Raw genomic sequence first — 18008 nt, forward strand, 5'->3', positions numbered from 1 at the left:
GCCATATTCAGAAGTTTGCAGATGACACGGCCATCATGGGGTGTATCTGGGATGATCAGGAAGAGGAGTACAGAAGTCTGGTGAGGAACTTTGTCGCATGGAGTCACACAAACCACCTGCAACTCAACACCTCAAAGACTAAGGAACTGGTTGTGGACTTCGGGAGGTCCAGAGAAGGTCCACTGCCGGTTCAGATAGAGGGGGAGGAGGTGGAGGTGGTCAACAAGTACAAGTACCTCGGGCTGTGGGTGGACAATAAACTGGACTGGTCATGCAACACAGAGCACCTGTGTAAAAAAGCCCAAAGCCGACTGTACTTCCTCAGGAGGCTGAGGTCTTTTAATATCTGCAGGAAGCTCCTGAGGATGTTTTACCAGTCAGTGGTGTGCTGGAGTACTTTTCTATGCTGTGGTGTGCTGGGGGAGCAGCACAGCAAAGAGGGACTCATCCAGGCTGGAGAAACTGATCAGGAAGGCTAGCTCTGTGGTCGGCATGAAGCTGGACACTCTGGTGACAGTGGCAGAGAAAAGGACATTAAAGAAACTGATGGACATTATGAACAATGCTGGGCATCCTCTGCACACGGCCATAAACAATCAGAAGAGTCTGTTCAGTGACAGGTTGCTTCTCCCCAAGACAAGAACTAACAGACTTAAAAACTCCTTTGTCCCACACGCCATCAGACTGTTTAACTCCTCTCTGGAGGGGAGAGGGAGGGGAGACAGGAGGACAAAGGAGGGGGGAACAACTAAGCTGTAGTGCCTCTTCACCTCACTGTACAATACCTTGTGCAATACTTTTTGTAAATAGTCAACAGTGCAATAGACTCAATACTTGAAATGTGCAATTCACTTGTATTTTTATTTTTTATTCCTATTTATTCTATTTATCCCCTTTGTATATTTTATTTATATTGTCTCTGTATTTATATGTGTGTGTGTGTGTGTGTGTGTGTGTGTGTGTGTGTGTGTGTGTGTGTGTGTATATATATATACATATATACATATATATATATATATATATATATATATATATATATATATATATATATATATATATATATATATATATATATATATACACACACACATAACAATTCTGTAACTGTAACTTCGGTCGTTGCTGTGCTTTTTGGAAGTCGAATTTCCCAGAGGAACCCACCCGAGGGATTAATAAAGTTCTATCTTATCTTATCTTATGTTGCGGTAATCCCCGAACCAAATGGTGAAGCCATAAAGCTGAAGAAGCAGACTTATCGGTGTAGGCTAACTTGTGGGACAGATACTGCCAGACCAAGTGCAATGTGACTCAGGTGGTAGCTGAAGCAAAAACACAGGTCTGGAGGACTTCAATGAGGCAATGAAACAAAGTGATTTTGGTAAATATTCACCCGATTCTGGAGTGGAAAGCTATACTATACTCACACAGTGTACAGTAAAAGTAGAAGGATTGCCACTGACTTCAACTGAGGATATAGCTGAGCAGTGGAAAGAATACTCTAAGGATCTCCTCAATCCTGCTGACACACCTTCTGTAGAGAAGGCAGAGTCTGGGGACAAGAGGATGACTGGCCCCTCACTAGTTGTTACTGATGTAGTTACGTTTGACTTGAGGGCCATCAGAGGCCAGGAGAGAGAAGAGAAAGCTAGCACGGCCAGCGATGAGACAGAGGCTAACTATTATAGCTGTACACTAACATGACTGGGTACTGGATTGACTTTGCTAGCAGTGAGAACTTGCAGACAACAGGAGTGATTGTAGAGCTGATGTGATGCAGCTCCTGCTCCTGTGATTAGACAGTAATCAGGACACAACTAAGAACAAACAAAATGACAAAGACACAACTGCATGAAGTCAGAGTCTGAAATGCAGAAAAACGGAAGAGATTTGAGATTTAAAGCACATGTAACAGAAGCTGTTTAGCTTGCAGAAGGCAGGCAAGAAAATGAGTGGGCTAGAGCGATGACGACAAAATTAAGTTTGGCAGGCTGGAAAAACGGAAGTGAAGTAAAGAATACACTAACAGCCTGGACGGGAATGCAGGCAGAGGAGTGAATGCAGATCTTCTTTATTGAACTTCATAAGCTTTTGTGGTCTAAAGACCCAGAAAAACCCTTTATTGTGTAAATCAGTCTATTGTAGCTATGAAGCCTTCCCGTCTGTCAAGCTAATGTTAGCATTAAAACAGCATCACTGTCATCACTATTGTTAACAGTTGTTGTTAGATATTTGCAGAGATATTCCCCTTAAAAACAAGACTTTAAACCCCAAAGCATACTCTGATTGTTGTGCTCCACGTGCTCTTTGCCTACCTCAGATATAAAATGAGTGTGACCAATATAGTTTGCTCACCAAAGCAAAACTAGGCAACAGTGGTTCACAGCACTAAAAGCATTTTTATGAAATGGTTACCTGTCAAATAACCACAACATCATATCAAAGTGTCCCAAAACTGAAAATCATGCTGTCTAAAAATGCAGCATGATTTTTTAGACCTGTTGCTTTATGAAAATCCCTTATTATAGTTGTTATGACAATAATAACCCTAAAGGCCCTCTTGCAATCGGATCAAACAGAAGCACATAAAACTGTACTTATGTTATGCACGGGCGCGCGCGCACACACACACACACACACACACTAGACAATTCAAAACAACGTGAGCTATGGTGCTCTGTAAAAGCTGTAATCTGAAAATATGACATCATCGCAACTTTGTGTTTAAAGTCAGCAGGTGAATCCAAAACCATTCTGCTTACTGTCAGCAGCAGAGGACGGCTCTCCTTGACAGCTCCCACACAGCCGAGGCAGCCAATCACCATGATGATCGTCCCCACTGCGATGAGCAGGTTGGCTGCAGACAGGGAGGGAAGGGATGATGACAGGGTGGCGAAGTTCCCTTGGGTCACTGAGAGCCAGACCCCGACGCCCAGGATGCCACATCCTCCCAACTGCAGTGGAAACACAAATAGATGTAAAGCTATCAGTGTGCTGGCAGTACAGGCAAACATGGTAAAGTCTAAAGTATTTACAGATATGTTGTTATTTTCCACTTAGTTTTTTTTCTCAAAAGAATAAATTAAAAACTGGTTGGAGCATGCAGATTAACGAGGGAAAGCCAGATAGCGAGGAAGTGAACAAGTCTGAGGAATGTCTGACAAAATCACCACATACAAGTTAAAGGCTGTGCTGTGATTTCAGCTATGCTCACATGTAAAATGATTAGTCACAGAGAAAATTAGGAGTGACAATACACCTTTTTCATTTTTTTTCCCTCACACAGTGAATAGCCTCTGCAAGGGAAAAGCCCACAAACACACAGCACGTGTACATCCAGCTCATCCACAGATGCTTCTCACTGAGCAGGGAAGACAGAGAGAGAGAGACACCCGCAGGGTGACAGCAAGTCCTCACACCAAAGGGGCAGTGCTGGCAGCCATTTAACCAAAAAGTAACTAGATTTGATCTTATGCATTCCTTTTTAGTAATTTAAGGGATATAAAAGTTGTTGCAAAATCTAAAAAACTGGCAAAGGGGAACTTAAGTGTGATGAGGACTTGCTCTGAGTGAGAGACTGAGATCATTTATATTCCCATGCTGAAAAGTTAATTCATGAATGGTCACATTTAGGCACAAATTTATGTTCACCAGGGTATAATTGTACATACAACACAATAGTGTCTATACTAGTTGATAAAAGAGTAGTTCACCATCGTGTGATGGATATTTGTGGCTAGACAGTGGTGTTCTGATTTAAATCTTTGGGGCAGAAAATACTTCCCCTCCTAGTAACATGTCCAAAGTAAACATACAAGGAGACTCTCTGTTCCTGTTTTTTTTTCCGTTGTTGTTGTTTTCTCTGTGGGAGAGAAATGTCAGAGAACTTCTGTTAGCAGAGATATGATGAAATGCACCCAGGTGTACGTGGCGTGGTCAATATCAGAGCGAGACACACTGTGATTGCAACATGTTCTGTTAATCTTTGATATATTTATTGAAAACCTTTTTGGTTTTGTAAGACATCTGGGCCTCAAAGTCTCCTAGCAAAAGTGAACCTGCAGCTCACTGCCGATTTCCATCACATGACCGACTGCAGTCAGTTGGGACGAGCGTTTGAAGAATTCAGTTGCTCTGCTGCAAAATCTTCACTATTTTCAGTCCAAAGCCAACTTGGCTCCTTTGAATTTTTGTCCTTAAGACCCAGAGCATGTTTGCTTCAAAGACACAGAATGATTGTGGGTAAAGAAAGGTTTTTAGATGTGTTTTAAAAATTGGGTAAAGGGAAATAATATACACTCTCTACGGCCTCATGACAGAACTCCCAAAGGCGATAAGACTCACATGGCTAAATACATGATTATTGTTTCTCCCCCCTCCTGTTTTTTCCTATTTCTAGCTATAGCACAAGATCTTATTTAATGAGCTCTTCAGCCAGAAGTAGGGCAAAGTTAAAATTAAAAAAACAGTCAAGTGGAGCTCCAATCACTGAAAGCAGCTTTCTCTTCAACCATCTACCAAGGCTGGGAGGTTTGAGCAGCTCACAGATGAAGGGGCGTTCGGTCACTATTGCTTGCAACAGACCTTTATTACACCCCAGAGTGTGTTCTCTAATCATGATTGGCTGCACGGAGAAGGGCAAAGGAAGAAAAGGAAAAGCTGATAATAGATGGTGGTGGTGAACATTTTAAGGGCAGATACAAAACCCTGCTAGAGGATGTGAATGCACTTTATTTCAGTTCAGAAAAAAAAAAGAATACTTTGCCAAATTACTGGTATCTTTTGCGTAAGTGTACTCAAACATGAAAGAACAGGGACAGAAAGAATCATGTTTGACAAATGTGCAAATACACTGTGTTGGCACTACAGATGGCAGTTGTTATAGATATGCTGGGTGGTGCTTTCACTTGGTGTAGGCCCTCGCTGCTGTATTGTATCACTTACTGTTCTTCTTAAAACACAGTGTTGTAGCTTTTTAATTCTTGTTCTGTGCTTTGTAAATTTTATGTGTGTTAAAAGCACTACATTAATAAATTGTACTTACTTATTTAATTACCTGGTTACAATGGGGTGAATATGCTTGTTAAATTAATCAAGTCATACTAATTGTAAGAATCCTTGAACCACAGGCCAAAGAGAAGAAGTGGCAGCAATTTTTCACTCCAGTATATTTATTAACCAGAGAACTGGACATTTTTTTTATTAAATCAGAAGCTTAACTCTTAGCCTTGTACACTGTAATTGAAAAACTTAAAAAATATTATTTTTGTTATCATCCAGCCGGCCTTTACTCAAAAATTCTATTTAATTTCGCAGATTTTTTTTAATACTGATTTAGTGCTCAGTTCAGATAAAAATAATTATTGTAGGTAATTAATGTAGATGTTGTAAATAACAGCCTCAACACATCATTTAATTTTGTATTAGACTGAAGTGGCTTCTCTCAAAATGTAAATAGGCCTGTCAACTCTTTAATCCCACTTTGAATCTTGCCCTGAACTGTGGCATAGAACTTCATTCACCAGTAATTCCTGAAAAACCCTCTTTTGTTTGAGCATTTCTTAATAACAATAAAATTACAATAATGGATCACACTGCAATAAAGAATACATTTCATTACAGAAAATGTCTTTCTGAAAGTGCTAGAACTAAGGTTAACGAAGTGATTCCATTGTTATTTTCTTCAGCGTTGTGTGCCAACACAATGCAGAACAGCTACCAAAACTTTACTCCTACAGAACCTGATTATTTTGATAATAGTGTAACATACGAGAAATCACAGATTCATGACTGTCAAATCTGGACCTTAAAGCAGACGACACATAAATTAGAGAGGAAAGGCCATTGCACTCACTGTGTGTACAAGATTTTTGTTTGGTCTGGAAAATATAGACAATAAGTCCTCTATAAAGGATTGATCAAGGAAAACATGAACAGCCCCAGGTTGCATCACAGATAAAATTGTAACACTGTTAACACTAAAAATACTGTTAATAATGAAGGACTGCAATGCACAAATTGGAGTCTGAAAGATAGCAATTTGTGCATATAAATGGGGAGTCTTCCTCACACACAATTAAAGAGTTCCATGTTGGGACCAATCATTTTTTACATTACATGTTTCCTTAGACAACGTTAACAGAAAACACTGCATACATTTTTTCCTATGTAGATGACGCCCAGCTTTTTTAAATCCATGAAGCCAGATGATACGAATCAGCTAGTTAAACTATGGGCATGTCCTGAAGAAAAAAAAATGCCTGGATAATCTTTAATCTTTCCTATTTCTAAATCAGCTCCTATTTTGGATTCGAGAGACAGACACTCTTTAATTTTCAGATTAGAATCAAAACTTTACATTTTGATAAAGCTTATAGCTAGGGCTGGATCAGCTCACCCAGAATCCCCCCTTAGTTATGCAGCATTAGGATCAGGCTGTTGGGGTTTCCCATGATATACTGCTACTTCTTCACTCATATCTTTTCATTCTCTGTTTTCATAACCCATTGCTGTATTTATTCATTGGCAATTACTAACCTCTGAATCTCTCCCCTATAGAGTGCCTTTTTCTCTTTCTCTTGCGGCAGAGCAATTTGTTGAGCGTGGCTGGAAGTTTCTTCCTATTGCAGGGAGTCTTTCCTTCCCATTGTCGCCAAGTGCTTATAGGGTGTCGAGTGATTGCTGGTCTGTCTTTCTAATATTTTAAGATCTTCACCTTACAACATAAGTGTCTTCAGGTGACTGTTGTTTGACACTAAACAAATAAATTTGAATTAAATTAAATTTAAATGAAGATGAAAAAGTTTTCTGGTCTTTCACATGCTTTGTACTTTGAGTATACCAAAGGACATTTTCTATTCATATCTCTTGTGCATATTTGACCCTGTGCTCCTATCTATACATTTATATGTATATAAATATATATGATAAATTTATAAATTTATAAGATTCAGACTTGCATCTTGCTATAACTTGTGCAGAAATGTGAACAGCTCTAAACCACAACATTTCTGTTTAAATGAGACTATTTAACTAACTCAGGGACTTGGATATGAGATTGATGGGTAAAACTAACCTTGAATTGTCACAACAAGGTGAATGACACTCATTAAATGGCTACAGTTATAGAATACAGAATAGTTTTAGAAAAACTGATAATCAAACCACCATCATTTATGAGAAGCAAAGGTCACATCTTACATACAGTCTAAAATTAGATATTCCATTTAGAGTTAGCTAATAGAGAGAAAGACGAGAAAAGCATTTTCACTTGATTAGCAATGTTATTTACCTGTCAGTTCAACCTAATAATAATAGCATATATAGCTGAATACTGAGTAAAATATTTAGTATAGTCTTTAATTAATTTGTGCAGCAACTTCGACAAACTTTCCCTCCATCTAGCAGCTTTTACAGGCAGTTTTGCGTATGCTGTGATCAGAAGTCATCTTGATTAGCACCCATCCCCCAAAACAGCAGCTTAAATCTTTACAGTCACACCGATTTGCAATGTTGGAATTGATGCAGCCATCTGGACTGCCTCCCTCCCTAGCAGCTACTCTCTGTATTTGTAGTAGAGCCTATGAATCTGGCAGCTGAACCAGGTCCATGGCTGTGGATGATCTGAATGTGAGAACATACAGTTTTCTTCAATAAACACCTATTAATTAAACGCCCCTGATGAGATCTGAAACATGAAAAACAACCTATGTACAGTGGAACAGATGTATCCACACTGATCCACAATGATTGTTTGAGCTCACGATGAAAGAGTGTCTGAAAATTTCTTCTAATAAAATATACATGTGCTGTGGATGTACTTGACTCCTGAGTTTTGAATTCAAAATACAAGTGCATGTTATAATGATTTTTCTCACATATGAATATCCAATCTCCTTGCACTTCTGAGCGCTCTATCCACAGAATAGATCACGAGTTCATATACTTTAAATTAAATATATCACTTTGATTTAAGCCATTATCTAAATTCTCTTACATATATGAATAACATGTAAAGTCTCAAGGGCAACGATTAGCCAGGAGAGAGATTTCACGGCCAATGTGCCAAAGGATGTCAGTTTGAATTCACATGCTTCATGTATCATATATTCTGAGACACTTTGATGTGTGAATCATGTATGCGGTTTGACCGAGAATCCTTCTTGCTAAATCTGCTCTCATAGTCAAAGCCTAGCGGTGAGCTTTAAAGGTTGCCTGTTCAAAATGTGTCTTACACTGTTGGTCTGTGTCACTTTATCACATTATTTGATTTATAAAAGTGGGAGTGGAAAACCTGGAGTTAGGACTGATCTCTGCACTACACTTTCTCGATTTACCAAAAAAAATGGCCACTGTTCGAGGTAACAATATTCATTATTGGAAAAACATTAGAAAAAGCCTCAGAGTCAAATCCTAGATAATTCTGATGACGCATATTCTTGCTTGTGGAAAAATGAGATAATCTCAGTAACATTGTTGCAATTGTGTTTTAGAGGATTGTGATGTGACTGTGCAACCCAGGATGAGGTAACACAGATACTGGATATTGACTTTGGACTCTAAGTGTTTAGTCAATGTTTCCTAAATTAGATGCATGGCACTGCAAACTTTGATGTAAAGAAGTCGTATTTTTCATGTGTGCATTGGTGCAGTATTTGTGTTAAATCCATGATTTCTTTTCAAATGCAAAATTCAAAAGTGATCAAGCTGTTGACCCCAAATCTCCCATAAATGTTCAGTTGGCTTTAGATATGGTGACAGTGAAGGTGACAGGATATGGCTCAAAAGTGCATTCTGATCATCTGATAGCGTTTTCAGTGAGAGAAATGTTTTGTCACTCACCCAAAAGACTTCTTCAGTCTCAGCTGACTGCAGGTTTCCCCCAATCTTATAAACAGTACATTTGCACAATGATTGAACCTAGCACCACTGAAGGAACAAATCTTGTGTATACATATAAGACAAATTTGAATCTTTTAATCATGTCCTTTAATAACAAATACTAAAATGTATGGCAGTTTGTACTAAAACCACATTGGTTTTCTGAGTGTGCATTGATTTCTTGTTTACTCTGACACAGCTTACATGCAACCACATGCAGTGATTTGCTGGTATATCAAAGCAGTGAACATGACTGCATGTTGATTGTCTAATTGCACCACACACTGCACTTGTGTAAATCAGTTGTATTTGGTGTATTTGCAACAACATTGTTTCAGCATTCATTTGTTCCTGTTTTTTCCTGGACTTTGAACATCTGTAGAGGAATTAGCTAAAACAAAGCTACAGTACACTAAATAAAAAACATCCCAGTTTCTTACCAGTTGCTTACAAAGTGCCATTGTATTTTGCTCCAGTTTTATACCACTGCTTTTTATCTATCAAAGACAGATAAAAAGTATTATCAAAAAATTGGCACTAAACAAAGGAATAAATAAAAAAGAAAGTGAAAAGAAAGTGAAAAATACCATAATGCTTCACCTAGTCATAATTTTAAAATACCCCTGTCATGCAGGTTTAAAGAAATCAATAGCCATTATCAGCTGCCAATGAATAATTAAACTGGATGTCATCGTGTTTTAGGGCAAAGATGAGGCACACTTTGGTGTCAAACTATGCAGCAAGAGCAGCACATCAGTAACCACAAATTACTAAGGCCATTTAGTAGTTGGATGACATCAACTTTAAAGTTTTCATATTTTGGACCCTTTGGTGTCACATTTAAAGCAGGGGTGTCCTTTTTCAGTCTGCAGCATTAATGCTGTGAAGAGGCAAATCTTAATTAAAACCATTTTTTTCTAGTCCTTTTAAATCTGACCAAATAATTTTCAATAAAATCAACAGAGTAAAATTAAAAAGTAAAAAGTAAGTGAAAGAAAAGCACCAAACTCCAAAATGGGATACAAAAATTTTGTGGCTTATTCCATCACCACACCCACCATCCAACATGCAGACTTTACGATTTTCACAAATGAACAAGTTTTAGTATTGATGTGTTTCTGCAAAATGCTGTTACTCTACAAAATGTAGTTCTTCAATAACAATTTTAATTTAAAAAATCGAAATAGTATCCAGGTCAAAATGACCAGGCTCCAAATATGATTGTGCCCTAATTGACCAGATTAGGTTGTTCTTTCCAAACAATATAACCAGTGTTTAACTCAGACATGTATAAGTCTGTAAAATATCAACATAACGTGCCTTAGTAAGGTCTCAGTACACTAATAGAGGGATGAAACACCATTCTTCCATTTCATCATTTGTGTATTGCTGATGATCATGGTTCTAATGTCAATACAAGAGCCTATTTACATGATCATAGGACTAGTGTTCTGGTGATAATCAAGGATATAGTATATGATTCACATTGTTGTCAGGTTTATGGAAGACGCGCCTGGCCGATCATGGTTTGAGACTCAACATCAAGAAGACCGAGTGCATGGAAGCTGGCCCCCAAACTGATGGCACCATTAACATCGACGGGGAAGACCTGAAGAAGGACGACCAATTCAAGTACTTGGGACTGATGATCAGTGGCGACGGGGATATCCATGCGGCATTGACCCGTGCGAGCAAGGCACACGATGGAAATGCGAATGCTCAGGTGGTGTCTAGGCCTCACGCGTTGGGACCAAGTCATGAATGAAGACATCAGAAAACGGCTCGGCATCGCACCAATCATGAAGAAAATGTGCGAGGCATGGCTACAGTGGTACGGACACGTATTACGCTCAGAGGACAGCTCAGTGGCGAAAACGGCAATGAGGCTTGAGCCTGGTGGCCAGCGACCCCGTGGCAGTCCGAAGAAACGGTGGATAGATAAAATAAAGGAAGACACGAAGATCGTCAATGCCACCCCAGAAGACGCCTTTGATCGTGCCAAATGGAGACGGATTTGCCGCAAAGCGGACCCTGACATGCGGGATAAACACTAGAAAGAAGACTTGTTGTCAGGCTTATTGATCCTCAAGCCCTGTTGTTCTGATCACCTTGCCCCAAAATATTGATTAGCGTTCCTAAAACTGAAAAATACAAGTCTTCATTATTGCTGTGGAAGAAATGCAGAAAACTTGATGTGATGCGACAGACTATTGTATTTATTTATTGCATATTTAGAGTATATTGTAATTTCATTCAAGGCTCAGTATAGCCTTTCCTTACTGTTGGTAGCGTTATGAAGAAACTCATAAAATCAAGTACGACAAACACCCACTCAGAGGATGTCAGTTCAGTCTGTATTTGTAGGGGGAAGACTAAGGTTAGGGCCTTATATTTGTCCTCTCACTTTAGGTGTGTGTTTTCTCTGAGGGATGTGCCACTCAGGCTCTTCTCAACTTTGCTTTTGTTTGCCATAGCAGCTCAAATACACACACACACAGACACACAGACACACACACACACACACACACCTATAAGCTGCAGTGAACTCATTTGAAATAGGCAACAGAAAGTACACTGATGAAAACATAAAGAGCATATGTGGCCAACACAAAATGTAAGTGTCAGAACTGAACATAATGTTGGACTCTTCTTTGTGACTGAATACAACCACACATCTTCCTCCTTCACTCCTGGAGAATAAGGGTCACATTTGCTATGAGTGATAGAGGGAGAAACCTGCCATTTTTCTCAGGTGAACCACAATCTCTTGGTTCTGAGGATAGTAGCTTGCTCACTGACTTTCTCCACAAATTACAACTTAGCTTTGACCCTCTATCTGTTGGGTTGTGCAGGTGGTGTACATTTAGGCTTTGTTGCGTAAAACACCTGCACATGTGGTGGCTTTTTAAAAAATGTTTTAATGCAAGTCAGGGAGAACCAACCACATCATTTATGTACAAAATCAACATGGAAATGTGTTCATTTTTTTGTCTATATAGAGCTGGGTTGGGTGGTGCTTTTTCAAAGCATTCTGCACCATAGCAGTAGCTATTTTACTTAACACAGAGCGAGTTGTTATGTAACTTAATGGAACTTTGAACTGATTAGCCCAGAGAGAAACAAAATGAAACTTTAACATTTTAGACTTTAAAGCCATATGACCTACTTGCAAGATTAATTGGAATAATATCTTGGATAGTTAATCACGCCATCTGAACTGGCCAAAAGCATTTTTGCATCATTTTTAGGGTCAACACGTTTCATTTGGTTCGTATTTACATGTGACATTTTTATCTACACCCAGCCCACACACTTCTCTGGTGTCAGTATTGAACAACTTTTGTGAACAAGACACGAATGCCAGCATAAAACTTGCTGCCATGTGGCTCCAGATTGTGGAAACTGCTTGATAATATTTTGTTGTACAAGAAAAAATAAAAACCATTGGGGCATCAAAGTGTGAAAACAAAATCTTGTGCAATCTGTGCTAAAAACAAGTTTCCATGCGCACTTAAAAAGAAGTCAGCTTGCAAAGCACGAAAAAGGATCAAAGTTCAATTAATCCATGGTAACATATTCGTGATGTGCAACCCTTACTGAGGTCACATTAAGGTTAAAAAGATTGGAAATCACCGTAGCCAGTAACAAAGTTTAAGGTAATGTGTGTTCCTCTTCATTCTAGAATTGCATTATGTAATAAAAATAATTAATAAATAAACATCCCCCTGACATTGTGTTGGCTGATTCCGCTGTTAGCCTTTTCCTGCTTTAATTCAACTAAATAAATAAAGCATCATTTTTTCCCAGCAGACTAATATTCCTATTATTAAGCCTGTGCTTTTGAAAGATTACAGAAGAACTATATATTTTTCTGTCACTGAATTAGCGATTTTTAAAAAATGTATTTATTGAGGGTATTTGGACCGTCCCGGGCCATGATTCCAATGTCAGCAACAAATTCTAGTCTGTAAGCACAAATCAAACCTTATAGAATCTGACATTGCAGTTTACATTGTGTTAGAGTCACCTGTGCCAAATCACAAAAACACCTGTTAATGGTGTCTGTGTATCTTCTCAGTCATCCAGGTCATGGTAGTTCAGCTTTTGTCTGAGGTTGTTGCTAAGTCTGAGATGCACCGGGATGTTATGCTTGGAGAAAATTCTTACAAGTTTCTCTGGCACATCTCTGGTTTCTGACATTCTTTCCTTTGCATTTGATGATTTAATGAAGGCCCAGTTAGAATAAACATGTATTGTATGAGCTTTCTTTATGTGTGTGCTCCTTTTCTTTCCCTTCTGCCTCAGAGGGAACGCTCTCTGCCCGGTGTTGCAGCGTCCTGATCACCCTCAGTCAAAACCAGGTTCATCCCAAGGACAAAACACCCAGACACAAGCTAAACAGTATGCTGTGCAGTGAGGAGTGCTTTGACCCCTACATGCAAGAAAACCCACTCCACAAACTCATGGCACAGCATAAGACAGTCCCCTCAACAGGACAAGAATCAGCTGTAAACCTGCACCTAAAGGACAAAGGTCACTCTTTCAAGCATTCCAGTTTGGACCAAGAAGACAGATGGTTTGAAAGAGGAATAAAGGAGGCTAACTGTGTACCGGGATCAACCATCATTGAACAGACGTGTTGACTTACAGTGTGACACCAGCTCACAGCCACCTTCAATGCAGTCCTGAGATCTCTTCGCAGACCCTTCAGCTCCCACTCACAGCTTGCTTCGGGTGACCTTAAAAGTTTACATGATCGTAAGGTGAGCCGATGTCTCGCAGAGCTTTCACCAGTGACAGGAATGACCCACACGTTTGTTCACATGATTAATAATGACCATCAGAACCACCCCCAAAGGGGACAGCAGCCATTAGAGGTTTATTACGTGAGACTCACATCCAGCTTTTCAAGTACTGAAGTGGCCTCTTGAACGAGCAGTGAAACGTCTTCAGAAACCTAACGAAGCCCAATTGCTTTCTTTTCAAGCTCTCAAGACCTGTTAGTGGTCTGCAGTCACGCAGCTTTCAGTTGTTTAATTCTGAGTTTTTGATATAAACAGTTGTTGCCAGATTGCCGGTGAACTTTTTTTACTTCCACTATATCCTTTAAGAATAAAATATCTCAGCAGAAAACTCTGTAGTAAGAGCAGAGGATCACTGTGAATGACCTGGATGCCACTCAGTCTGCAGCCAAATACCAAAGAGTATCTTTCCTTTTCACATATTTGGCCATGAAGTCTCTGAAAAAAACATGTATATAGAAATGTTTCTAAGACAACAGCAAGTGAGGGTGATGAATCTATTACGGTCTACTGTATAATAGCTGGGTTACATTACATTTACATCAGCACTGTGGATAATCTAAAGACTCGTGCTCAGATTCCTTCATCAGCCTTTAACATCACTTATCCATCTGTGATAGTTGAGAGCGTTTAACTCATCTCAACTGAAACGTGAAGCCCACTGGCTGGATAGAGCATTTTCTGACTAACCGCATCCTTAGTTACTGATTTCATCCACTGGTTCACCTGAGGGCCGTGCAGTCTCCTTTCATGTTTTCATACAAACAACAGTACCAGTCAGCAGGAAAACAGTTCTATCAGCCCTATTTTAGTTTGTTACAGCAGCTTTTAACTCTTTGTAAACTTCTGTGGGTGCAGAAGGTGGACTGTCTCAGTTCAGGTCTATTGGTGGCCTAGCACTACATCCAGTAGACTCATTCTTTCGTGAATTTCTGAATGACGAAGCATCCTGGTTACCGCGGTTTGCCGCGACTGCACTCTTACTACGTCAGCCATTGTGAAAGTGATATTTATGTATCTAAATGAATAAATCTAAATTGTGTGTGAGTCGCAACAAACCCGTTTCTAATTTGCAGTGATGTTAAGACATTTGTTTATTTGCCTGTGCAGCACACACAAACACAGATCGTGATCTTAGTGATAAAGATGGCGAGAGGTGAAATTTCCTGTTTGTTTGTTTTTTGGTTTTGCATTCAGACAAATCTGAATTAAGCTGGAAGGAACATTAACATAAAAATGACCTTTGAATGACAATTTAAAAGACTGTTGAAACCAGCATGAATGACCAAACGGGATTTTTGAAAGCACTCGGTAATTATGGGGAAAATGCAAAAAGACTTTTTTAGTCTTGGTGGTAAAATGCAGCAACAGGCAGAAGAGATTTATCAAGGCTCTTAGTCTCAGCTGGCTAAAAGTTTGTGCGAGGCGTTTTGCCCAGCAAGGGAAATGTCAGCGCTGATTGTTGTTGTCTGCCCCATGTAGAGAAATTTAAAGGAGCTCAAAGTGTTGCTTTGTGAGAGATTCTTCATAAATGCAACAACTAATAGGAACAAAAAGTACTGTATTGTAATATACATAAAAATAATATATCATCATATATATCAATCTTTAGCACTTGGCATACAATAATTATCATCTTTCAGATTAGCTTTGTTATTAAGTTACTTTCAAATCCACATTTTTGCTAAAAGTGTTTTGTTTTTCATAGCCAGTCATTGTGTAAACAGGAAACCGTGCCTCTCCTTAGGCTGTTTGCTGCCTTCAAACTGGGAATTTGAAGACGTTGAACATCCTTGCTGCTCAGGAGAGCACTAACATCAAGCTCCCCTCCAGCAACGCCTTCTCTGGTTCTCTCAGAGCTCCGGTGCAAAGAGACGCTTCAACACACTTGAACCCATTAAGCTATCAACTCATTAGATTGCTGCCACTGGTGGAATATACTGCTAATTAGCTCGGCTAATTAAATTATGACATACGATCGTCTTTAAACCAATGCGGTTGAACGTATGTTGTCCAAATAAAACTGGTAATTGAAAACTGCACATTTCTTTGCTTCCTCCTTAAATTAATGGGAGCTCATTGGCACCACTCACGTCCTTTTTTTCTTTTTACAAGCAGCCCATCGGACAAATTAATTCATCAGAGCAAAACTACCCCCATGTCAGTTTTTCATTTGAAATGATTCAAGCATGCGTCCCCCCTCCTCCCTCCTCCACCCATTTTTTTTCATTTTGCCAAACACATCTTTTACAGGCAGTTTCCTGCAAGAATGCAAATTGCATGTTGTTCATGACTCACAGGAGCATGGTCCTACATTATTGTTCCACATATCAAAGAGTCAATAATAATGTGCTGAAATTCATTCAAGTCACATTGATCTGGATTTCAGCAGAAGGCAGCCTTTTATGACTACTATCATATGGTGTGGACTAGAGATGGACCGATCTGATATTACGTATCGGTATCGGTCCGATACTGACCTAAATTACTGGATCGGATATCGGAGAAAAATAAAAAATGTAATCGATCCATTAAATATCACGGAAGCACCTCACAAAACTTGCAACACGCCGTAACTCACCTCAGAACGTTAGCACGTCGGAGCAGTATGCATCACGTGATAGAGCGGCTGTGGCATGCGGGACCTGTCGGTGCTCTGGATAGCATGTGGAGCTTCGCTAGCAACCCGGCATTTCATCTCCGACAAAGTTATCCCGGAGAGAAGTAAAGCACGTGTGTAAGTCCATCTCTGAATGTTTGTAAAGCATTCCCACGTTAAGCTTAAGGAGCGACTGCCTCTTGCTCTCCGGCTGCTACTTCAATCATGAAACTGCTTAACGATCAGCTGATCGGCTTTTCTGTTGCGAGTCCGTGTCTCTTGTTTGCTTTTGGCCCACTTTGCACCAGAAAGAGGAAACCAGGGGCTGAACAACAGCAGCACGTTTAAGCTTGATCAGCTGTTGTTAGAATGTATTTAATATTACTTTCTACACCAGGATCTTTTTCTACGTAGCTGACGCTGGTAGCTGTGCAGGGGCGGATCTAGCAAAGTTTAACCAGGGGGGCCGATAGGGCATTAACAGGGAAAAGGGGGCACAAAGACATACTTTTCTTTCTTATTCTCATTTAAAATGTCTAGCTTTTAATAAATAATTATCTGACACCCAAAGTTTCAATTTGATGTAAAATGAATAGAAGTCAATTACTGTATATAGTAACTATTAAGTCTAATATATATACCCTAGTAAGCTATAGTACATTTTCCTTTGGGAAGGTACCATCTGTGCAGTCTGCAATTTTGTTGAAGAAAGATGTTGAATCTATTTAATATTTCTTGAAAAATAATTGATTTCTGTGTATTTTTTTCACACTGCATCAAATTAAGGTTGATTACGTCGATTAAGCATCATGAGGTGGAGCGTGAGGGGTGGTTCCCTATTTTTTATTTATTTATTTTTGTTGTTGCTGGGAGTTGGAACCCTATTAGTTAGGTTGCTTAATATTTATGCTAAGTACTCTTTAAAATACCAGAATAGGGAGGATGGTGTAGGTCTAAGTTTATTAGATTGATCAGTATTGCTGAACTATGAAATATTTTTTTTTGCATACAGGTATAACAGAATAGCTTTAGTGTAGTTGTTGTTTTAAACTTGAGTATGAACTTATACAAAATGCAGCAAGATATTTAAAAAACAGTTTTGTTGATTAAAACACACTATATCGGATTCATATCGGTATTGGCAGATATCCAAATTTATGATATCGGTATCGGTATCGGACATAAAAAAGTGGTATCGTGCCATCTCTAGTGTGGACTGCATAAGAGGCCGTCATGACCTCACTGAATCCTGATAAAGATAATGGACGACCTGCTTTGTAAACTTCAGACACCAAGGACACTTCAAATTAAACTCTCCAGTTTAGAAACTGTGCACTCCACTCTGCATTTCATCCACACGCTTGCGGCCATGTAAACACTCATCCTGAATGCTTGCTTTAACAAGAGGGGACAAAGTATATTTTTCCTGCTGTGGATCAGTCATTGTGAATATCTATGGCAGTTATGTCACATGTGGTATGAAAAACTTACCAAATCCTTATAATAGGGACTGAATGTGTTTGCGCTGCCAGATTTCTGCAGCTTGTTTCAGCAAATAGCAAAGATTAGAGCCCACAGAAAATCTTGCATCTCTCGTAGGTGGTTTGTATGTCATTGTGACACATAAACCACCGACATTCAGAAAAAGCTTTCCTCACCTGTACTATACCTCCACCTTTATGTGTCCTCTAATAGCAGTTTAATTATTATACCCAAAGGTTAAAGATATA

General features: G+C 39.3%; 1 protein-coding gene across 3 annotated transcripts in view; it reads right to left on the minus strand.

Annotated features, from left to right (window-relative positions):
- Nucleotides 1-18008, minus strand: part of tspan4a (tetraspanin 4a) — a 163174-nt gene that overhangs the window by 52995 nt on the left and 92171 nt on the right. For all 3 annotated transcript variants that reach the window (XM_026162126.1, XM_026162116.1, XM_026162122.1), the window contains one exon: nt 2760-2951. In XM_026162126.1, coding sequence (XP_026017911.1) covers nt 2760-2951 — 192 coding nt within the window. The remainder of the gene's footprint in view (nt 1-2759; nt 2952-18008) is intronic.

This window comes from Astatotilapia calliptera, chromosome 1 (assembly GCF_900246225.1).
Source record: "Astatotilapia calliptera chromosome 1, fAstCal1.2, whole genome shotgun sequence".
In the NCBI taxonomy this organism is placed as follows: domain Eukaryota; kingdom Metazoa; phylum Chordata; class Actinopteri; order Cichliformes; family Cichlidae; genus Astatotilapia; species Astatotilapia calliptera.